Below are 24095 nucleotides of genomic sequence, written 5' to 3'. Positions count from 1 at the left end.
GCACATCATCTCTCATTTGACGTGATGAGTGGCCACATCATCTCCCAGTAGACAAGATCAATGGCCACATCATCTCCCAGTAGACAAGATCAATGGCCACATCATCTCCCAGTATACAAGATCAATGGGCACATCATCTTCAAATAGGCAATATCAATGGCCACATCATCCCTCATTTGACGTGATGAGTGGCCACATCATCTCCCAGTAGACCTGATCAATGGCCACATCCTCTCTCAGTAGACAAGATCAATGGCCACATCTCCCAGTAGCCCTGATCATTGGCCAATTCATGATTACAAAGTACTGCCTGTACTAGTGTTCATTTGCGTCCAGCTTAAAGACCAATTCATCATGTCTGAACATTCGTCCAGCTCCGTTCCATAGCGGACATTACAGTTACAACATCACCTTTGATGTCGCTGCCCCATAACCCACAGTGCACTCTGACACCAAACATCTTGTCTAGCCTTTCAGTAGTGCACAAGGTGCCACACGTGTGGCGATCTTGTATTTTGTGTCTTCGCACTGTTGGTTGGTCCCTGCCGTGAGTGGGTGGTTTGGATGTTGCATTCATAAGATCATTCTTGGACGCCCATATTCTGCCTGCTATGCCTTGATCCATGTGCTGCATTCAGTTCCAGCCCCAGGCTGTGATTGACTGCCCTCTGATTTGTGTTTCTCTCTGTCGTTCATGCAGTACATGGGATGCGTAGAAGTGCTGCAGTCCATGCGGGCCCTGGACTTCAACACCAGGACGCAGGTCACCAGGTATGTCTTCTGCCTAACCATGGTCAAAAACTGAGATTTGCGTTTGATCTTTGTGGAAATTGTCCTTGTCATCATTGTTAAAAACAATTGCGAGTGGCAGAAATGTTACATGTTTGGCATTTTGTAATTGCTCAACTGTGTGGCAGTAATGCCCGCCACGGTGCTACTGCACCTAGTGTTCTTACATATACACAGGTAGATTTAAAAAATAGTACATTGAGATTTCAGTAATGAACCCTAGCTTCCTTTTTATATTTTTGTTTTCTGTGAACTATTTAAGGTTTGTACTTTTGTCCCTGGAGGAGCAGGTTATAAGGCTGCATCCTTGCCTAGTCGTGCAGAAGTGTCTGAGTGCAAACTTGTACTGGCTTTGTTTGTAGAGCATGGTCTTGCGTCCTGTCCTGTGGCCAGTCTCAGCCCCCCCAATCCCTAGGCAGTGTGCATCGGATGTACGGTACCTTCGGCCATGCTACATGTCCACTGTCCATTCCCTCATAACCAACTGTGTTGGCCTATTGCAATGTACAGTATGCATTAGATTCACAGTGTAACCTCTGTCCTCTCCTCATGACCTGTCACTGTATCTCCAAAACACACAGTCTGCAGCCTGTTGTCTTGTGCATTGGGCACAACGCTCATTACGTGGTCTCGGATCTGTTCCATTTGCCAAGTCCCCATGCCCCCCAGAATGCACCAAGAACATATCTGAGCTATTCGCAGTGGGTTTTATGTGCAAGGTGTAGCCTTCAGTCAGACCCTGTGCATACAAACCCCTGTATGCTGCCTTTTTAAACGTGCAGTGACTGTGGCCACAGGCATGCCTTGAGCCCTGTATGATGCTCATAAAACCTAAAGTATATCACCTTCATCCAAGCACAGCAGGATCTAAATGCAGAGCATGACCTACAGACCCCTAGTGTGACCTTTGTCCACACTGAAATTCCAGTCTACCTGCCTCAGAATCTTTAAAGAACAATCATTGGCCATATGCCCCAGGTCCCCCATGCAGGTCTTGGCCTTTTCGGTCTTCGCTTTAGGCTTGACCCTGCACCGATCAACCATGCCTATTTTGACAGTGAACGTTTCCTCATTTTTTTGGACTTTTTTCTTTTTATTAAAAAGTTCATGGAATTATTATATGGTCTGCGAACTACAGGTGCCAGGTTTGAATAACCACATCCATTCGAAGATTACACATTGGATTGCTGTTTTTGAAATAATTAGTTCTGTGAAGTGTTCTGATTGCTAAAGTGTCCATACATACATTTTTCACGTTCTGCGCTCTTATTATTGTGACCATCTTGGTATGGGTTATGGCTAGCAAAGTTCATAGCTGGGTCTACAGCCCTAAGTCCAATTTCCTCTTCATGCCCCCATTGAGGTTTGTTTTTTCAATGCATGTATGGTTCCAGGCCCGTGACAGCCGCCAACATTTTCTAGTCATGGCTGCCAGCCATATTGTGAGGATCATCGAACTCCTTAAGTAAGCGATCCTTAAGTGGTTGAAGATTTAAAAAAAACCTGTATAAGGCAAATAACTTTGTTGCAACTTTGAATTGCTGCCGCAAACTCTTCACTAGGATATTGGTACAAATTTGAAAATCGATTAACCCTTCAATCCTGGCTAATTTCTTAACACTGGTTTCTCAGAAACAACTACAGGTGTGTAAGGAACTCAGAACAGGATCTATTTTGAGTAAAGTTATAACTTGATGCCAATTTTAGTGTACTTTCTTCTGGGGTTGGAAATGGGAAATGGTACTTTTGATTGCACTCTGTAACTTTGCCACCATTGACCAAATTGCATGAAATTTGAATGCATTTGAGGGAGATAAGAGTTTAAATCCTGGCATTTATTGGGCGATGTATAGAATCCGATTGTACTGGTTATGCCTAAAAAGATAGGGCATTTTGCGCCATGTGGCTTTATCCGCTGTGCAGAATCTTTAGTACATCATAAAAGCCATTTTTTTTTCACTTTTTGGAATCCCCCAAAGTGTTGGTAGTACAATTTCTAGAGTATTGAAAAACTGTTGCTCACTATGTTGTTCCAGCACTAGTACTGCTGTGTGCAGTAAGTGCCAAAGATAGTCGGGTGCAAATTAGCAGGGTTAATAGAAATCTTCCATGTAGTGTAACAAAGCGCTCTTTGTTGCATCACAGACACTTTGACATGATCGGTGCTAAATTTCTAGGCTTCTACATTGAGCCATTTCCATCCATCAAAGACCACGTAAACAGGAACACCCAAAGAGCCTGCTACCAGATTAGTTTGTGCACAAGATACAATATTTATCCCTGCATTCACCTTGTGTACCACTGCGAAAGCCCTTGTCGTCACCTTGTCAATATTTACTCATCAGCCTGCTTGATTTCACTCCCATTCCCCTTGTAACCACTCCTCCTTGGACTCCCTAGTCGGGCATGAGCTTCCTACTCATCTGAGACTGGCTCGCGCTCTACTGTCGAGAAATAACTGAGCGCCCTACTTTTTCCTCTATTCTGCTATATGTAGTTAAAGTTAATCTCCCTTCCCCACAATCCACCCGCCTCTTGCCACCATATGCTGGCTTTCCCTTAAAACTCTAACTTGACTGTGCTCATACTTCGTTGGTAACCTGTATCGGAGCTGTACGTTTTTTTTTTACATATATAGCCAACTTCCAACCGTCTATAATATCTGATGCACCATCTGTAAATATATGTATTCTTGCTTTCAAATTGTTAATAGTGGTCTGTATTAGCATGCAACATGATCTGCCCAATGCTCCAGTAACCTGTATGTAAAGGCACCTACTGTAAAGCCCTCCAGCTGAGGTCCACGCAGAAATCAAAGGGAACGAAAGATGAGCGTAAAGCACTCAAAGCTGTCGTGGTGCACCGGTTCCTGACCCCTCATCAGCGGTCACAGTGGAAGTCATAATGCAAGCAATAACCATTTCATAAGTCTTCCACAGGCAAAACTAATTTAACTTTTAAGCCATTAGTATCAGAGTTATTGGTCACATTGGGTCACATTGGAGATTCAGTTCTGAAACGAATCCCTTCCTTTACTCCCTTCCACCAGTGTGTCATTGTGGAGTGAATCAGCCACATTTAAAGATGCCGAGGCTCAATGAACAAATATTCTTTTGTTCTTGCAGAACAAGTATTTAGATCTCCTGTTTGTCTTTAGACACACTTTTTGCTTTTGGTGTTTAGGCTTTGATGTTGGTGGACTTGTTACCGCTTGATATACGAGGGGGGCAGTGTTCATGACTAACAGTCGCCTGGACTCCAAGAGATACTTTGACATTAATTGCTGTTGAGTAGCATCCACATGTTTTTATTATTCATACTCTCCAGGACACCCGCAAGCACACCACCTAATCTGTTCCAGGAATAAAACTGCCTCAGGATGCAGGAGAAACCGTGCCATCAATATCTGTAAAACCGAATTAAAAAGATAACATGGTACCACAAAGCTAATACCTCCCAATGCACATAAAGCTGAAGAGGTCGCTTCCCATCTGAGGACTCTTCTTTGAGAGGGACAACCGCCCACCAGAAGAGACGCCATTGGATGAAGCACAGTTGCATGGGGGGGGGGGGGAGCAGTCTTAAGTGGTGCAATCTGCAGTGCTCTTTACTGTCAGACCTGGAACTGATCTGAAATGAGAGAAAATTGACACAGGGTGCAGAATGGTCAGTTACCAGCAGAGAATTCATACAGCACATAGCTTGTGATGAGGGCTGAGAGGAATAATAGGGGACTCAGTGGCCTGGGTATCCACTCCAGAAAGCTGTGTTTGGCCTTCTGGTCACAGGTTCAAACCTCAGTGAGCCTTTGACCCTTTGGAAGTTGATACAAACACTACCATCAGGTTGGGTAACAGTAAACATCTGTTATCCAGCCCCAAGATGCTGCACATTGGTATAGCTGACACAACCACTCTAAACATAACCGTGGCATCCCATAAAGAAGTGATTCTTCAAGGGTGTCTGTTTTAGAGTTTTGGCACTGAACTTGTGACTAGGCATGGTAACCCTATTCATAGTCTGGTTTGACAGCGCAGCTGTCGCAAGCCAATTATGCATGCATCACCAGAGAGGGGCATTTATTTGCTCCTTCCACATGCTGGGAGACCAAAGTACATCTTTTTATTGAGCAGATGTTGTGTGCTGCCATAAAAAAAGTGCTTGCTGTCCACAGAGCTCTGATCTTTTGTTTATTTATCCAACTGCCTGAGCTCGAAGTTTCAGGAGCACATTGTAATGCTATTAAAGTGTCTTAGATAACTAGATAATTTATGGTGTTTTTCTCTGACACCAGTAAAGATGGGAGGAGGGCAGTCTGAAACCTTCATGGATTTTTAGGTCTGGCTTGACAGTGCAGCTGTCACCTGACCTTTTAACCTACATCAATATTATTCTACCGTTTTTTGCTTCCAGTCAAATACGTATGTATTTCCATGCTAACTACTTGTAATGGTTCGCATTACCATGCAGCACTCCTTTAAAGCCAGTCCTGTTGGCATTGCCAGTGCTTGTTGTCAGAGGTAGAGTCTACCACTGAATGAAGCTCGTTCGAGACACACTGCTGAGCCCATTTGCTTCATTTACTGAAGAACGACCTTCCATCAGTGATCTTACTGGTGTAGGTTTATACACCAGACTCAAAACAAACCACGGCTTCAATATCCACCCGAAATCATAGGCCAGAAGATCTGTGTAGTCACAACTTGGAAAACTAGGAGGAATGGATGAAAACTAATCTATGATCTCAGCAACACCATCCTCTTCAGTTTGTTTGGTAGTACCTGCAAAAGGTAGTGAGAGCTAGAACAGGTTCTAATAAGTGGCATGGTTCTAGATGTATATTACTTGTATCTTGCTTGTGTTACTAAAAACGGACAAAGATGTTTACTTGTATAGTTCTTTCCTTTTCTATGCAGGCCTCTCTAATGTATTTAACCAGTGCCCTCTCAGGTGGTGTTTCAACTTTGCTGGAATGTATCCAGGGTTTCTCCATAGATCGACGCCCCTCCCACCCAATGCACATCTTCATCAGAGAAAAAAAATACAGGCAACTCAAAGGGTTCATTACCTGATCCACAACTAGCTGTTTCCATTTCTGAAGAAAGATCGGTCTCTATCTAAACCTAAAGACAATAGTCCATTGCAAGCTAGGAACATAGCCAATAACTGACTGTTTTCATTTACACTTTTTGTTGCTGTAAAGCGGTTTGTGGGAATCGGTTGTCCTCCCTCTACTAGGTTGTCAGCAGATTGTCGAGGTGGACGGTGGCCATTAATTTTCATAGCACCAGCGATGACCAAAACTGGTACTAGGGCCACCGTTATCTATCATTTATGTCTTACATAATATTTAACAGTGATATGAAACTTTTCAACATAAAAACGGATCCGCATGATCATTCGCCCCCTGAAAACTGTGTATGGTCACCTAAATTCCACATTTAGTACCTGTAATTCTTGTCTAGGGGCTGACCAGAAGTCCCAACAACTATTTAGTTTTAAGGGTAGGTCTAATCCAGGATTTCTTAGAGAAACCCTAAGAGAAGCGATAGCGATTAAGCCTCTCACACTGCACAGCTTTTGCCCAGCAGCCAAGCACAAGATTTACCTGAGGGTTTATGACTGACCAAGGTGTACGAGCTTTAAACGATGTCTAAAGAATAAAATAAACACACCAGTTCTGTTTAAAAAATGTCCACTAATCTACAAAATGATTATTTGCACACTAGGACATACTACAAAAAGTTTCACACAGTACTATCTGGACCTCCAGCAAGTATCAATGTGTGCCAGAAGTGCAGGGATGACCACGTTTCTTCTACCACAGTGGCATAAGGATAGTCCACCAAGGTTCTTGCACTCTATCCATCCTAGGCCATTAATATCACTCCCAGCAAACTGGCCTCCACCTCCCAGTCGTGCTCCCATCCTGGGAATCTTCTTGCATGCACACTTCCAAAACTGTCACTGAGTACTAAGAGCCAAGTTGTGTGTGGAAAAGGCAATTCACACATTATACTCTATTATTGTGTTTGTATAGCACTTACTACCGTTCTGAGGGGTGCTGAAGAGCATGTCTATGTGGTTAGCATGCCACACCATGTGGTTGGAAGTGTTGTCTTGCTTTAAGCATGTTTGAGAAGTGTTTTCATGTTGTACATGGTGACCGCGGAGGTGCAGTTATCGTGTTATTGGATGCAGCACTTAGTAGCGTGGTGGATGAGGAAGTGTGAGACAGACATGCATTTTTATATTGTGTGTTGTGCTGGCAGCACGGATTAGCTCTGAAGGTCTCTTTGTTGAGTTGGTAGTTGATCTTTTATGTTCTCAATCAATTTCATATGCAGGGTGTGATGGGAAGTTGCCTATTCTGTGATCTTATGGATCTGAGAAAGGTAATGCGTGTTGAAAAAGAGTGATGCGGGATTAAAAGATCGGTTTGAATAGACTGTTACAGTCCTCCTGTACAGGATTGCCATTATGAGATGTCACTGAAGGAGATTTGCCAAAGCGGACTGTTATTGTCATTTTTGTAATGATAGGATGTCAGTGCTTGGAGTGTGTGAGTATTTGAGACCTGCCTGGTGGAATATCTTTAAAGTCCTCCAGTGACCAAGAATGTGTGCAGATCACTTTGGTCTCAGCAAGCTTATCTAGTTAATGTGAAGTCTATATTTAATCAAGCTGGTTTAGATGTGTCTGTCTGGAAGACTTCACAGGTCCTTTCAAGGATTATTTGCTGCCCCGTTGAAAATGGGGGATCAGATAATGAACTAGTATAGGATATATTGTGACCGATTATATCCAGTTTATCCTAGATGGACTGTCATTAAAAAATAGAATCGCTGTCCTCCATATGGTGGGTATGGTGCACCTAGTTCATGGTCTTGAAGGCTGTGGGGGGGTGGTGTGGGGGATTAAGGTTAGAGTACCCAAATGTCGGTAGGTAAATTGTGGGGGTCTCAGGTGAAGAGTGGCAGGTGGTACTTCTAGGGTTAATTAGAGAAGTATAGTTATTGAATTTCATCTGTATTGGTGACGCGCCCCAATTTGGGTCAATTGCCTAGGTCAGAAGCACCAGAGAGCCTAGTTCGGTGAACACAAGCCACCAAGAATGTTCAGGTTAAAGGAACTGGGGACAAAAAAAGTGGTAGAACCTAGATTGAACAAAGTCTATGCAAGCATAACATCACTGTCCCATGATGGAGAAAAGCTAAGGAATCAGCCCCCCATATATATGTTCATGATGGAGGACAAATCGCTCAATTAACTCTTCCATACTATACAGTCTAAGACCCCCTTCCCCCCCCCCCCCCCCCCCTCGCTTCTCCCGTTTGGGGCAAAAATATTGGAGAAGCACGTCAATACCTGCCTCACTAGTTTCCTAGAATCCAATGACTTGCTAGACCCCCTACGCGTTCTGTTTGTTGGGTAACGTACTCCACTGAATCTTCCCTCCTCCTATCTGAGGAAACACTGAGACAGAATGCTGACATGGGCTAGACCTCTGCACTGATACTACTCGATCTGAGTGCAGACTTCGACATGGTGTCGCATGACATATTGATGCAAAAGCTTCAGGATTCCGTAATTAGAGGCAATGCCCTTGAATGGTTTAGTTCGTTTTTACAGGACAGATCCTTCCATGTTACACTCAAATCCTGTGTTTTTGACCTGTTTCACTCAACAGAAGGAGTCCTTTAGGGCTCCATCTTGAGCCCCACCTTATTTAATGTATATATGAAACCCCTGGTGGAGATCATTAAAAGTCCTTCTGTTCAAGTTGTATTGTATACCGACAACACCCAACTAATAGTAAATCTGTTGGATTCCACTGCCATCTCGGCCGAGAGGTTTAAGCCCTGTTTGTCTGATGTTGCATCTTGGATGACTAACAACTGCTTAAAACTGAATGCCAACAAAATGGAGATTCTACTATTTGGAATAACTCCCTCAATTTTGACATCCGCATGGCGGGCAGTAATCTTTGACTCAAAACTAACCGTTGAAGATCAAATTAGAAAAACTGCAGGGAAATGTTTTGGCACTCTAAAGACTCTGTGGAAAATCCTCGATCTAATTCCTACCAGATCATGGAAAACCATAGTTCATGCACTCATTACCTCCCAGCTGGACTACAGGAATGTACTATACTTGGGTGCCTCCAAAGGGAATCTTAGACTGTTGCAACGAGCCCAAAATATGGCAGCTAGACTGATTCTGCATCTCCCCAAGAGATCGTCAACTTCTAGCGCCCTCGACCAGCTACACTGGCTCCCAGTAACTAAAAGAATCTGCCTTGAAGCTCTATGCATATGCGGCCGCATTCTAAAGAAACAAGGTCCCAGCTACCTTCACTCTCTGGTTTCAACCTATGTCCCTACTCGGAACCTCAAATCCTCTGTTGCCAATCTGGCAGCTATTCCTAAGATCAGGAAGGTGAGAATGGGAGCTAAATCTTTTGCCTACATAGCGGCTAAACTATACAACTCCCTTCCCAGGACCCTCCGTGATTCTCCATCGGAAATGGACTTCAGGATAAAACTGAAAACTTTTTAGCAATCTTGCTCCATTCTAATCAGGTCCGCTGTCTCGTGTTCTCATGTTTTCTTTTGAGGGTTCCTCTCTTGTAGTTTGATCTACGGATCAGTGCAGGGACACAACGTTGTGGTGTAACCAAGCACTTTACAAATGATCTTATTATCATGGAAGACCGCTAGAAGTTTTGAAAACTGGTCAAGGGAGCTTCACCACATTGCAAAGCTAATTAATATAATCCCTGCTGGCCTTCTTTGGTGATCCTTTTCTTAGAAGCAACTCTTGAAGTGCGTCAATGTGTAGAATATCGCTTACACTTTTCTAAGCCATCTTCCGCAGGCAGCGCGGTTACCGGATGTAGGGACCTGGGTTGGTGCCACATGTTCCCGTCTGTTGGAGCTGCTGTTTCCAGGAAGCAGCTGAGGTGTAAGAACATCTCTGCCTCAACTTGTCCAAAGTCTACCAGACAGGAAGAGACAAATCATGAAATATTAAACTATTGGATGTGAGACACTTAACAGCACTGCATGGATTGCTCTTCAATGTCTCTACGCTTGTGGGTTTTAAAACCTTATGGTCACTTTTCCCGTGCGCAGCCAGGAAATTTAGTGTAGGTTGCTGGTAAATTAATTTGCCACTGGAAAATCTTCAAGCCCCTACACTGGGAAAATGTTTCAGTCAGTTCACTTCTGTTCAAATCTCTCCAAAACAGACAGCTGGTATTTCCTGTATTCTTAAAAGAAACACATGGCAATCCATTTACACAACTTTCTGCAAATAGTCAACAGGCTTTGGCAAGGCCATGATGTCTAACCTTGCCAAGCATGTTCATTTTTTGTTTTGTTTGTTATTGATGCATACGCAACAAGAAGAAAAAGAAACACTACCGCCTAAATCTGACAGCCAAATAATTGCAATAAAAATTGTGAATTAACAAAACCATTACCATTTCATATAGTTTTAATGGAGCACAGTTTTCTTGCATGTAGGCGTACTTTGAGCAGCTTTAAAACTTAGCTTTAATGCACATTGCAGGAAAATGGGATTTATTTTGGCGCAATAAAAAGGTACTTTTGGTTTTACATTAGTATAACCTGAATACGTAGTTTAAACACCAAAATTAGTTTTTTTTTTTTTTTTTTTTTTTTTAAAAGAGCATAAATAATTAAAAGAAAAAAAATGGCAAAATAAATTTTTCATCTCTGCACCTGCACTGAAGTTTGCTTCTTTTGAGGCGGATGTGCACATGTGCCAAGTAAAATGCAGTCACTAAAGGTGCAGGAGAGCCAATGCCTGAAGTGGGCTAATCCATTGTTGCATGCTGTATGCTTGGCTGGATGGAAGCAGAATGTGAAAGACAAGCAAGCAGACCAATGGGTAGGTCTGAACTGAAGCCCCTCGTATGTACTCAAGTATTTGATTCATGATCTTTTTTTTTTTTTTTTTTTTAATTATGATTTTTGCATTACATAAGGCTAGTGATTCAGCTTAAAGCAATCTCTAGATGACCAGACCTCAATATATAGTGGATAGTACAATTGCAACGTCATAAACTCAACTTGGAACACTTAGAAACACAACTAACATCCATTACACATCTAGAAATGATAAATTCTGTTAAAAACCTATGAGTGGCTACAGGAATCTTTTGATAACCTAAAAACCACAGAACAAAAGAAAGCAAGTACGCCTGCTGGCAGCCCTTCTGACCCGTGTCCACCTCAACCTTCAAGACAATTCTTCTAACGACCTCTGCTGCCACTCCAGTATGAAGAATCCTCAACTACTCCTTAACTACTGGAATATTTCCAGAAGAACGAAGTCATACATACGCCCATTACTGAAGAAAACAAACTTGGACCCACTGAAGCTTGACAACTACAGACCGATTACAAATGGACCTTTCCTGGGCAAACTGATAGAAAGAGCAGGATTCGCCTAGATGTCACATATAATTGAAGATCATGCCATAGTTTCAGACTTCCAAACAGGATTCTGTCCAGAAAGAGGTACAGAATCTGCCCTCTTTGCCATCTGGGATAACCTGAAGAACACAGTTCACCGCAACTTCTCTTGGACCTCTCTGCTGACTTTCACACAGTGGACCATGACACCCTGATGCAAAGACTCTATGAAGCCGGCATAGAGGGAACTGCTCTAGACTCCAGAGCATCCTACCTTTTGAAACCGAGCTAATGTCATCCATACTCTACCTTTCTCGTCCAAACCATACTCCACAAAAGGAAGGGTCCCTCAAGGCTCTATCATCTCACCCATGCTTTTCAACATCTACGTGAAGTCATTACTGGTTCTGATCAATCAAGTTCACCTCCCGTGCGTTAACTATGCAGATGACACGCAAATACTCCTTCAACTGGAATGCCCCAAAGACATTGGAATCTCGCCAATTTTCAGTTGTCTCAGAGCTGCGTATCAACGGATGACATGGAGCCATCTCAAATTGAATGCTTCCAAAACAGAAATACTCCGGTGTGGCAATTGGAAACATTATGACCCGCTCGCCATGTGGCCTGATGATCTGGGAACACCGCCTAAAATATTGAAGGCAGTAAGAAACCTCAGAATTAACATGGACTCCAAGCTATCAATGAATGCCTGAGTGGACAAACTAACAAGATCAAGCTTTGTTACTATAAAAACTCCGCGACGAATCTTCCCCCATTTGGGATTTCCACACAAGGTCCAGGCTACCATCTCTCTTGTTCTGTCCAAACTTGATTACACCAATATCCTCTACCACGGATCACCTTTAACCACTATGAAAAGACAACAACAGATTCAGAACTCGGCTGCCTGACTACTCTTGATATAAAACCATAAAACCACGTTTCCCCTGCCTTGAAAGCCTTGCATTGGTTACCGGTTGCCTAAAGATCCGTGTTCAAGCTGCTTTGTATAACCCACAGAGCGATACATGGAACAGGACTGCTCTTCATCAGGAATAAAATCACTAAACCCATTCAACAAAGGAACCTCCGCTCTAGAGTGGCACCTCGCCTCAAAATACCAAGATAGAAGAAAAAAACACATGGGTGGCACATGCTTCTCTGTTCAAGCAGCCAAACTATGGAAATCTTCAACCACCTTCCTCTATGAATCAATCAATCAGGGAATTGTAAGCACGCTGCTCACCCGTGAGGTTCTCAAGGTGCTGAGGGGGGGGTTCGCAGATCTGTTTAGCCAAAGAGCCAGGTCTTGAGGGTCTTCCTGAAGGTGTTCAGGGAGGGGGTGCGTCTGATGTCTGCCGGTAGCTTGTTCCAGGTCTTGGCTGCAATGTGAGAAGGATCTTCCACCTGCTCTGGCTCGGTGTATGCGTGGGGTTTCGGCCAGTGCGTGGTTGGAAGTTCAGAGGTTTCTTTTGGGTACGTGGTAGTTGATTCAGTCGTTTAGGTATTTGGGTCTGTTGTTGTGTAGGCATTTGTAGGCATGAGTGAGGATTTTGAAAGTAACTCTTTTCTCCAAGGGAAGCCAGTGAAGACTTCATAGGTGTTAACTGATGTGTTTGTGTCGGGGATGTCGAGGACGAGTCTGGCGGTGGTGTTCTGTATTGTCTGGAGTTTGCGGAGTAGGGACTTGTTGATGATGGTGTAGAGTGCCTTTCCATAGTCCAGTCTGCTGGTGATGAGTGCATGGGTGACTGTCTTCCTTGACCCAGAGGGGATCCACTTGAAGGTCTTGTGGAGGGTGTTGAAGCAGCTGGAGGTGATGGCGTTGACCTGTCGGTTCATGGTGAGTGATGAGTATATACGATGCTGAGGTTCTTGGCGTAGTCTGAGGGGGTTGGTGGGCTTCCGAGGGCGGTCGGCCACCAGGTGCTGTCCCATGCAGAAGGGGTGGTGATGAGGACTTCTGTCTTCTCGGCGTTGAGCTTCAGGCTGCTGTTGGTCATCCAGACTGCGACGTCTTGCATTCCTTTCTGGAAGTTGAGTTTGGCAGTGGTGGGATCTTTGATGAGGGAGAGGATAAGCTGGGTGTCATTGGCATAGGATACGATGTTGAGGCCATGTTGTCGAACGATGGTTGCGAAGGGGGCCATGTAGATGTCGAAGAGGGTGAGGCTCAGGGATGAACCCTGTGGGACTCCGCAGGTGATTTTCGTGGGGTCAGAGAGGAAGGGTGGGAGTCTGATCCTTTGGCTTCTTCCGGTGAAGAATGATCGGATCCAGTCCAGGGCTGTTCCTTGTATGCCTGCGTCGTGTAGTCTGGCGACTAGTGTGCGGTGGGAGCCGGTGTCGAAGGCCGCTGATAGGTCGAGTAGGATGAGGGCTGCGGAGTGGCCTTGGTCCAGGAGGGTGCGGATGTCATTTGTGGTGGCGAGTAGGGCGGTCTCTGTGCTGTGGTTGCTTCGGAATCCGGATTGGGACAGGTTGAGGACGGCGTTCTCTTCAATGAATCGTGTCAGTTTCCTGTTGACTGTTTTCTTTGCAACTTTGGCTGCGAAGGGGAGGAGCGAGATGGGCCGGTAGTTCTTGAGGCTGGTGGGGTCAGCTGTGGGCTTCTTGAGCAGAGGTCTGACTTCTGCGCACTTCCAGTCATCTGGGAAGGTGCCTGTTTTGAAGGTGGTGTTGATGGTGCGTTGTAGTTCGGGTGTGGTGGCAGCCGCGGCTCTGTGGTAGATGTGAGGGGGGGGCAGGGGTCAGTGGGGGGCCCGAGTGGATGCTTTTCATGGTCGAGGCAGGGTCTTCGGCCGTGAACAGTGTCCAGTTGGAGATGGTGGGCTGGCTGGTGTTTCTGGGTGGAAGGGGGCCATCTGTGGCGCCTGGTGGAGGGTCGATTAAGTTATTGAAGAGGTTTTTGATCTTGAGGTGGAAATAGGTTCCATGCTTGCCGCAGAGGTCTTGGGATGGGTTGATGTCTGTGGCTTTGCTGCGTGGGTTGGTCGATTCTTGAATGACACTCAAAGTTCCTTGGAGTTGGTGGAGTTGGCCAGGATTTTGTTGTGGATGAAGTTCCTCTTGGTGGCTCTGATCTGGTTGTGGTAGTCAGTCATGGCGTCCTTGTAGGTGGTGTGGTTTTCGGTATATACCTGTATACCTTCCATGTACTTATTGGATCTATATACTTATTATTTTTTTTCTAATTAAGCATATCCAATGCACTACCCTATTTCTCACCTTATACCTCTATCAATGTATCCTCTACCTCTGCTCTCATTCATCCTAAACCCCATACCACTGCTATGATCCCCAAAGTAACCCGTTCTCGACTCTTCCCTACTCTGCCCCTCTTTGCATCATCTTATACGTCTAACTATTCCGATTCCCCCCAAAACGAGCCTTTCTCAACCCTTCCCTCGGACTTTTCTCCCTCCACCTCCCTTTTACTTATCCCAACCCTCCTCCTACTGCTATGAGCTCCAAAACAAACACAATGTTTTTTAATCCTTCCCTCTTCTATCCCTCCGATATCATTTTCATTCCAAATAACATACTAACATGTCCACCACTCAAATAAATTTCATATTTCACTATACTAATTCACCTCTAATCCTTTATGGTTTCCGGAGTAGCGTGCTACTCGCCGAAAAAGCTCTTCAACACCCAGTCAGGGGTAACAAGCGCTCTATAAATGCAAACCATTTTCCCTTTTCTATCCCTCCGCTATCCTTCTCAATCCAAATAACTGACTAACCTATCCACCACTCAAATTACTTTCATATTTCACTATACTAATTCACCACTAATCCTTTATGGGTTCCAGAGTAGAGTGCTACTTGCTGAAAAAGCTCTTCGACACCTCGTATGAGGTAGTAAACGCTATGTAAATACAATTGCAGTACAATAAGAAGGCCAATTCTTGCGTACATTCCCTCCAGTACATACATTTTGTGCAGATATAAAGCTGATTAGCCCAGAACACATTTTTGCTTCACAAAACACCTGAGTATGTACTACTACAGATCAGTGGACCACTGGTGTTGAGCCAGCAGTCATTCTTATGTTTACACGTGTCTTTTGGCTTCTCGAAGGCCAGTGCTCATGGTAGTTGAGCTTCCAGTGAATTTGAAGGTGCTCTCTGAATTTCCACCTGTCTCCTCCACCACAACGAAGGTTTGATACCATAGAAAAATGACAGCGTAATGACAGTCTTGTTCAAACCTCATCTGCAGAGGACGATGTCCTCTTGTCCATCTTGTGTTTCTTTCCATTGTACTATATCCTCTTTACTTGTGTCCATACACTACTCCCTTTTTGGGACAATCCTTTTTTTTTTTTTTTATTTTTATTTTTTTTTAACTTCAACACTCCATGAAAGAGCATGTGTTTTCCAGCTGTGTCCCTCATGTGCATCTCACCCACACCCTCGGAGTTGCTCTCTCTCGTCCATGCCTTTTCCGTCCTGCACCATGTTGCTTTTGCTTCTCCCTTCACCTGTGTTACTCCCTATCCTGTGTGCTTATTTTCCCTTCTTCCCCCTAGCCAGACCCCCTCCCTCTTTTCCCCCAATGCACCTTTATAAATATTATTTTTCGCTGTTTTTTTGGGGTGGGAGGGGGCTTTGCAGATCAGCCAGCAAATTGCCACCGGCTATTCCGCTTTATAGTTAAAGGTGCTTTCGTGCTACTACATTTTCATAGTTTTATTGACCGATCCTAGATGGCAGCTATGTTACAACTCATGCACTCACCTACAAAATGATGCAGCAGCACCTACAAAGTGACGTAGCTTTTTTTTTTTTTTTTTTTTTTTTCACCGTTCTCCTTTTGTTCTACTTAGCATCAGCATTTTTACTGATGTTGTACAGCATGAAAAAACTACATTGGTAGAACCAATCGATCTCAAAGGTGACCCCTTTTGGCTTTGCCAAGGCTTGTTTTTTTTGCATCCAAACCTCATGAGAGAGTCCACCTGGAGACGTTATGTCAATGTAACACCTTCTACTTCCTCCTAGCTGGATCCTGTGGAAAGGAGGATCTTAAGCCATCTCTGATGGTCTCTCGATCACCCCACGGCTCAGTGTGTATTCTGGAATTCATGGTGCATACTCCTGAGCTATATATACACCAAGAGAGCCTGGAACCTGAGACTGTGTGAAAGTTTGACTGAGTGATGGACATAGGACTCTTAAGTACCCATTACACTATTTTTATTTTAGGGAGATAGAACTTTTATGGGTTCAGTAGTTTTTAATACAAAAATATTTCACAAGGTAATCAAGTACAATACAAATAGGTGGGCGTGCCCACCAACTTAATGCCTCCCGCCCAACCATTGCATACTAATTCAAATCCCACCCACTCCGTACTGCTATGTATTTGTCTTTTAGCGCCCACCTCCCTCCCTCTGTAATGTATGGAGTTTGGTATAATCCTAGACCTGCGCCCATAGCTAATTAAAGATTCCATCCAGGCCTAGTGTTTTATATGGTAAGTTTTCATGACCTGTTGATTTACAACTTTTCTGGATGCACAGCAGTATACTGATACTTGTTCTACCCCCCCCCCCCCCCCCCCCCCCATATAGTTTTTAAATTTTTTTTTTTTTTTTAAGTCTTGGAGTTGGCCTTGGAATTTCCATTAGTTGGCGAACAGAAGGCCCCATTTGATGTAATAGTAGGGTCTGTTTGGAAGTCTCCGCTTGCCTCGGCTTCAGCCATGCAGGCCTTTGAGAGGGCCATCCTTTCAAGCAGTGTCCAAATTCACGCATCCATTACCCTTCCACCCCTGATTATTGGATTTCAAAATTTAAAAGTAATGTTAATTGTGTGACATACTCTATTTCACCTCAGTTGTACAGTTCTCACGTAGCCTTGGCAAGTTGTGTGGTCTGTTACATTTTTAAATAAATCAAATAAGTCGCTGCCCCTGTGACGTTTTGCGAGCTATGCGTAAGTTTCGTGGGGCGTATACTTTCCTCGCGACAAGATAATTCATGTATTCTGCATATTTGAATCTGTGGCGAGTTAAAGTGTTGGGTAATGTACAGTGGAAAAGCGGTCTCGCCCTTCATCTGTGTATTTTTTTAGTGTTTCATTCATGCATTAAATATATTTCCATTCAGGCTGCTTGACAGCCTTGTATACCGAAACAAGGGTATCTAGTGTGCGGTGGGAGACGGTTTCGAAGGCCGCTGATAGGTCGAGTAGGATGAGGGCTGCGGAGTGGCCTTGGTCCAGGAGGGTGCGGATGTCATCTGTGGCAGCGAGTAGGGCGGTCTCTGTGCTGTGGTTGCTTCGGAATCCGGATTGGGACGGGTCGAGGACGGCGTTCTCTTCAATGAATCGTGTGAACAATAGGGTGTGGATTGGGCCTCCTTGGTCAAACGCTCTACACCCTAGTCCTGGGAGGGGATTATAAATTAAATGGATTTGTACAGCAGTTTTGGGTGTGGTATCCGCCCTGGGAGTGGATTCGCTGAGCTCAGGTTGGCATTTTCCTTGCCTATGTGAAAAGGACCATCACATCTAAAGGCGATAGTATGGACAGATGGATGGATAAATTGAATGAAGATGAAAGGATAGGTAAGGGGGTGAAAGGAACTCTTCTTAGGAAGGTCGCATTTTCTCACTTAATATGCTCGCTCTGATTATAGGTATGTTTCAAGTGGGGGGTATTTAAATTTTCTGGCTACTCCCTTGAAAGCTGTGGTGGGTCAGGCTGAATGTTGAATTTACATGGATGCATACAAACCTCTCATGTGCCACCTTGTGTCTCCAATATTAGGGAAGCCATCAGTCTGGTGTGTGAGGCGGTACCTGGCGCCAAGGGTGCTCTGCGCAGAAGAAAGGTGAGTCGGGGACCCCTGGGTTGTTCTACAGGAATGTCTTGGGTGGCCAATTAAACGCTGTCGTTTCTTGGGTGGAAGGCTTGAAAGAAACACACATTAAACATTCATCTGCTACATGGCAGAGTAGCCAATGTTTAGCCAAAAGAGCGTCCCGTTTAGGAGTGGTCGAAATTGTGGGAAACTGTTTAGCAAATAGGATGATACTATTCAGACAAAATTTGAGGGTGGTGGTGGTGGTGAGGGGATTGGTTCCTGCCAGTCATCTTATACGCATGTTTCTGCTCCTATAACTAGATATGAAATGGAGAAAAAGGACTGTTTTTCCTGGAACTTGTGGGCGTAGTATAAGCGGCAAAGGAGGTTGAAATACACCAAATTGAACTTTACCAGAACCAGTCCTTAATTTGAGCCGGTGGTTTCTGGTGCGCAACACTGGCACTTCATTTTCAACACCGGAGCTTATGACAGTCTGTCAAACCGTGGCGTTGACTATGAAATTTATAGATGAGCGGAACAGTTGTTTATTAATTTAATATACATTAAAAATGGCTAATACCTGCTGCTTAAGCCATTCTTATAGCTTTGGGGGCCTGGAATAGTCTGAATTGTCACACTTGTAGGAGTGTGACGGTTAGTAGTTGTGTTGGTTCTGTCATTCGCTGGGATGGCCGGGACGATGGGTGGTGCAAGTTGAGGAGCTCCTGACAAGGGCCCTGGCACTTTTTTTTTTTACAAATTAAGCACTGACCTCAGCAAATAGACCCTGCCAATCAACAGCGCCCCTCCCCACCCCCTTAATTGTGGAAGTTTGGCATTAGATGTATCTCACCCCTGCCCCTCCCAGTCCACCTACCCTCTAATGACTTTGTCTTCCAATATATATCCCAGTGGACTTGTTTACACTGTGTTGTTAAAGCCGGAATCTGCACTGGTCTGCAAATGTTGTTGCGAGAATTCTGCCCTTGGATATAAAAAAGTCCTCCCTCGCCCACGATGAATGCTCTTACTTTCCACCCTGTACATTTCCTGCAGCAATGCCCGTGGTAGCGATTATTGGTTGTTAAGTAACTTTTGCCTGCGTTTGTTTGCCAAGGGTGCAAATTCTTCAAAGAGAGTACTTTCTGGTCTGTGCAGCCAAGTCTCAGTTAAAGGGAGTGGCTTCTTAACTACGTTAAATATTGTATAATCCCCAGGAGCCGATGTTTTACAGGCGCAACTGTGTTTATATAGTTACACATGCCTCCGAACACGAATTTAGAAAATGGCATATTGGATTCATGTTGAAATTGTTCCTATATTCCTCTTTCTCTTACCAGCTATACCGTACTTATTCCTGCTACCCCTAAATTGCATGAAAGTACCCCAAAAATAACGCGTTGTCTAAAGTCCCCTCCTAACCAAGGTTTCCATACAGAGTGATTGAACGGGCACATCAGTTTAATGCAACCCTAAACACTCATTAAGACCGGAGTGGACTCTGGTAGGGTTGCCACCTTCCCCGGAGAAAAATACCAGACATCTGCTCACGTTTCAACATTCTGCAAAGGCCTGGACATGATTCTTTAGTAGAACTTTATATGAAGTCAGCCTCGTTCAATTCTAACATGGCCTGTCTCTCTTTGTTTACTTTAATTACCAGTCGGGGCTCATTAGGGCATTTTAAAATGTTTTCTTATTACATGTACTGTTTAAAGTGCATATTGATAAGGGGAAACAAATACCGTCTCTAGGTGATTTTCCCCCCCCCCCCCTCCCTTACCCCCCCCTGAAATGTTTGTACCAGTCATGACATTAAAATGCTGGTCGTGCCAGTATAAAACATGCCAGGTGGCAACCCTAACTCAAGGTTATCTGCCTAGGAACTGGAAAAGCAGTGTGGCGAGGAATCTCTTGCGTCGGGTGGCTGGCATCGGCAATCAATAGTATATAGGAGGAGCAGTGACTCTTGGGGCCCCAGAGTACGAGGGGCCAGTTGCATACTAATTGTGGGCAAGGAAGGGACATTTTCCTGTCTTTTGAAGAAAATAATGTGTGTTAACATGAAATACTTTTAGCATGTCTGTATGAACACTGCATGTGCGCATAACCTTCTTAGGAAAATCACGCTAAGAGAATGGCATGAGATGAAAATGTCTCGCAGATCAGTGGATGGTCTGATGTCGTCATTTTTGGGTGATGCAGGCAAAGGTCTGCCCACGTTTTTTTAGGTCAAGCCTATGGTGGCGCGCATGGGCTGCATAGGAAATTGACCTCTTGGAATCACTTCAGCTTTCTTCAAGGCGCCTGCATGTTGTGCTCACACGCTATTGGCCTTTGCGTCTGGCTTCAGTACGCAATTGGCCAAAGGCGTGTGGATGTCCCGGCTTCTTTTCAAAGGTTTACTCTGTGTTAGAAGGCGACCTCAGAGGGGCCCGGAAGGGGCCCTGACTGCCCTGAGACCCACCCTCGAGGTATCGTAGCCGGGCACTGGCGGGAGACTCCTCAGGGGAGGAACCTCGTATCTAGGATCGTACACTCGGCACCACACGACAGACAGTACACGAGAAGTTCTTAAGAGCAAATCTTTATCAGATCGGAGTTGTAGTATCTTTATGATCAGCAAGGCAGAATATATACAAGTAGAGCGCGGGCTCACAAAGTCTTGGCGGGGGGTTAGGAGGTAGCGGGACAGTCTTTGGGGATAAGAATCAAATGCAGGAGCGTACCCGGCGCACAGCTCACAATCCTCGAGCTGGGGGATACGCTTGTCGTCGTGGGGTCCGGCGGGACCAAGAGAGTCTGTGGGAGCTGCGAGTCACTCAGCAGGTTCGAGTATAAGTTCGGAGGTCTTACGATCTTCGGGGAGCCGCGAGTCACTCAGCAGGGCTCAAGCACAAGTTCGGAGGTCTTACGATCTTCAGGGAGCCGCGAGTCACTCAGCAGGGCTCAATCACAAGTTCGGAGGTCTTACGATCTTCAGGGGAGCCGCGAGTCACTCAGCAGGGCTCAAGCACAGGTTCGGAGGTCTTACGATCTTCAGGGGAGCCGCGAGTCACTCAGCAGGGCTCAGGTGTTCCAAGGCGAATCTGCCGGACAGTCCCAGAGCACCCCTTGTTATAGGGCGACTCCTCTTTGATGTCCGGAGTCTGTGCAGGCAGGGGTCTTGTCACCTGGGGGTCGCTTGTTGGGGGTTTCCTGCCATTGTCCTTTGATCCTTTCAGGGCCGGGTCGGGAGGAGTCCCAGACACCCAGCAGGCGTGGAGCCAGCCCTCGGGGAGGCCGGCGGGTCGATCGAAACCCACCTTCCCAGGGAAGCGCAGAGGTGTGATGGAAACTGCTCCTCCCTTTCTCATCCCAAGGGGCGCGCAATGTCCTCCAGCCGGAGTGGCGCCTATAGGCTAGGGTCGCGCTGGGGCCGGGTGGCCATCTTGGTGCATGAAGTGGGCACGCGGGCCCGGGATGGCCGAAGGAGGAAGGCCACGGACGGGGGAAGTCCGGGTCGGGTGTGTGTGTTCTGGTGGGAAGGATCGGCTAGGCCGTGGGCTCTGGGCTGGTGTGAGGTGCAGGGGTCAGGTCTGACTACGTTACGAGGGCCGGGTCTAACACGCGTCCCCCCCCAGCTGAAAGCCGGAGAGAACTATCCATCTTCTTGGGGGTTCTCTTCGCTGAGGCGGAAGAATCGGGAGAGGCCATCGGCGTTGGCGTGGTCCGTCCCAGGGCGATGTTCACCGGAGAAATCCATCCCCTGGAGGGAGATTGACCACCGCAGAAGCTTGGGGTTTTCTCCTCGCATCTGCATGAGCCATCGCAAGGGGCGATGGTCGGTTTGGACCCTGAAATGGGTGCCGAACAGGTAAGGGCGTAGTTTCATGAGGGCCCAGAATACGGCGAACGCCTCGCGCTCGATGGTATTCCATCTCTGTTCCCGGGGCAACAGCCTTCGGCTGAGGAAGGCCACGGGCTGGTCTAGACCCTGGTCATTTACCTGGGAGAGGACTGCCCCGATGCCATGCTCGGAGGCATCAGTTTGTACCACAAACTCTTTGGAGTAGTCGGGGGCCTGGAGGACGGGGGCCGTACACATGGCCGTTTTCAGGGCATTGAACGCCTCTTGGCAGGCAGGGGACCACTGTACTTTCTTGGGCTGCTTCTTGGACGTGAGTCCCGTGAGGGGACCGACCAGGCTGCCGTATTTCCGGATAAATCTCCGGTAGTAGCCCGTGAGGCCCAGAAAGGCTCGGACCTCTGTTTGGGTAGTGGGGGGTTCCCAGGCTAGGATGACGTCGCTTTTGGGCTGCAGAGGGGCGACCTGCCCGCTTCCGACCTGGTGCCCCAGGTAGGTTACCGAACCTTGCCCAATCTGGCATTTGCTGGCTTTCACGGTGAGGCCCGCCTGGCGTAGGGCGGTTAGCACCCTCCGGAGGTGCTGGAGGTGCTCACTCCATTCGGAACTAAAAACTGCGATATCGTCGAGATATGCAGCGCTGAATTTTTCCAGCCCGGCCAGGACTCTATTTACCAGTCGCTGGAAGGTGGCCGGGGCATTTTTCATCCCGAAGGGCATCACGCGAAAGCGATAGTGCCCATCCGGATTGGAGAAGGCGGACCGCTCCTTGGCTCCCTCTGTGAGCGCAATTTGCCAGTAGCCGCAGGTGAGATCGAAGGTGCTGAGGAACCGAGCAGCCCCGAGCCGGTCAATGAGCTCGTCGGCTCGGGGAATGGGGTGGGCATCGGCTCGGGTGACTTCATTGAGTCCCCGGTAGTCCACGCAGAAGCGGAGTTCTGGGGCGACCCCGGGGGCAGCTGCTTTTGGGACCAGGACCACGGGGCTGGCCCAGGGGCTGTCTGAGGGTTCGATCACGCCTAGGGTCAACATTTTCGAGACTTCGGCTTGGATACAGGACCGGACCCGATCAGGGACTCGGTAGGCTTGGTGTCTTACTGGCGGGCTGTCCCCGGTATCCACATCATGGACACACCAGTCGGTGACCTTGGGGACCAAGGAGAAAAGGTCCGGAAACTGCCCTAGGAGCTGGCGGCAATCCTCACGTTGCTGGGGAGTGAGAGACTGGGAGAGGTTCACTCCCTCTACGGAGCCGTCCTTCTCCTTGGTGCACAGAAGATCAGGGAGAGGATCTGACTCTTCTTCGGACCCGTCGTCAGTGGCCAGTAGGAGGCTCAGCTCCGTCCGCACAAAGTGGGGCTTGAGGCGGTTCACGTGGAGGACCCGGAGGGGGTCCCGGGGTGACTGGACGTCTACCAAGTACGTGACCGGGCTCTTCCGCTCAACTACTTTGAAGGGCCCGGTCCATTTATCCTGGAGAGCGCAGGGTTTCACGGGGGCCATGACCCACACCAGCTGGCCCGGCTGAAACTCGACTAGCGCGGCGTTCTGGTTGTACCAGCGCTTCATCTCCTCCTGACTCGCCTCCAGGTTGGCCTCTGCCATCTCCCGGAACCTCCTAGTCTGATTTCGGAGGGTCAGGACGTAACGGAACACGTCTCGGGGGGGGGGGGGCCTCGGGCGCCGCCTCCCACTCTTCCTTGACCAGGCTGAGGGGCCCCCTGACGGGGTGCCTGTAGAGTAACTCAAATGGGCTGAAACCCAAGGATTTCTGGGGAACCTCTCGGTATGCGAATAGGAGGCAGGGGAGCAGGAGGTCCCACTTACGCCGGAGGGGCTCTTCCAGGCCCGCGATCATCCCCTTCAGAGTCCGGTTAAACCGCTCTACCAGGCCGTTTCCTTGGGGGTGGTACGGGGTGGTGAACTTGTAGGACATCCCGCATTGTTGCCATAAGGACCTCATGTATCGGGAGATAAAGTTGGTACCGCGATCGCTCACGACCTCGCGGGGAAAACCCATGCGGGAGAAGATTCCCATCGACGCCCGGCCCACCACGGGGGCCGTGACGGTACGCAGGGGGATGGCCTCAGGGTAACTGGTGGCATGGTCCACCAGGACGAGGATGAACCGGTGCCCCTGGGAAGTTGGGGGGTCCAGAGGTCCTACAATGTCGATCCCGACCCGCTCAAAAGGGGTA

The 24095-nt window shown here is 46.8% G+C and overlaps 1 protein-coding gene across 5 annotated transcripts in view; it reads left to right on the top strand.

Moving 5' to 3' along the window:
* Nucleotides 1-24095, top strand: part of SHC1 (SHC adaptor protein 1) — a 127588-nt gene that overhangs the window by 66343 nt on the left and 37150 nt on the right. For all 5 annotated transcript variants that reach the window (XM_085638750.1, XM_085638752.1, XM_085638751.1 and 2 more), the window contains 2 exons: nucleotides 701-771; nucleotides 18011-18074. In XM_085638750.1, coding sequence (XP_085494876.1) covers nucleotides 701-771; nucleotides 18011-18074 — 135 coding nt within the window. The remainder of the gene's footprint in view (nucleotides 1-700; nucleotides 772-18010; nucleotides 18075-24095) is intronic.

This window comes from Triturus cristatus, chromosome 12 (genome assembly GCF_964204655.1).
Source record: "Triturus cristatus chromosome 12, aTriCri1.1, whole genome shotgun sequence".
Classification (NCBI taxonomy): domain Eukaryota; kingdom Metazoa; phylum Chordata; class Amphibia; order Caudata; family Salamandridae; genus Triturus; species Triturus cristatus.
The sequence above is the reverse complement of the archived record's forward strand: the minus strand, read 5'-3'. Positions and strand labels throughout refer to the sequence as shown.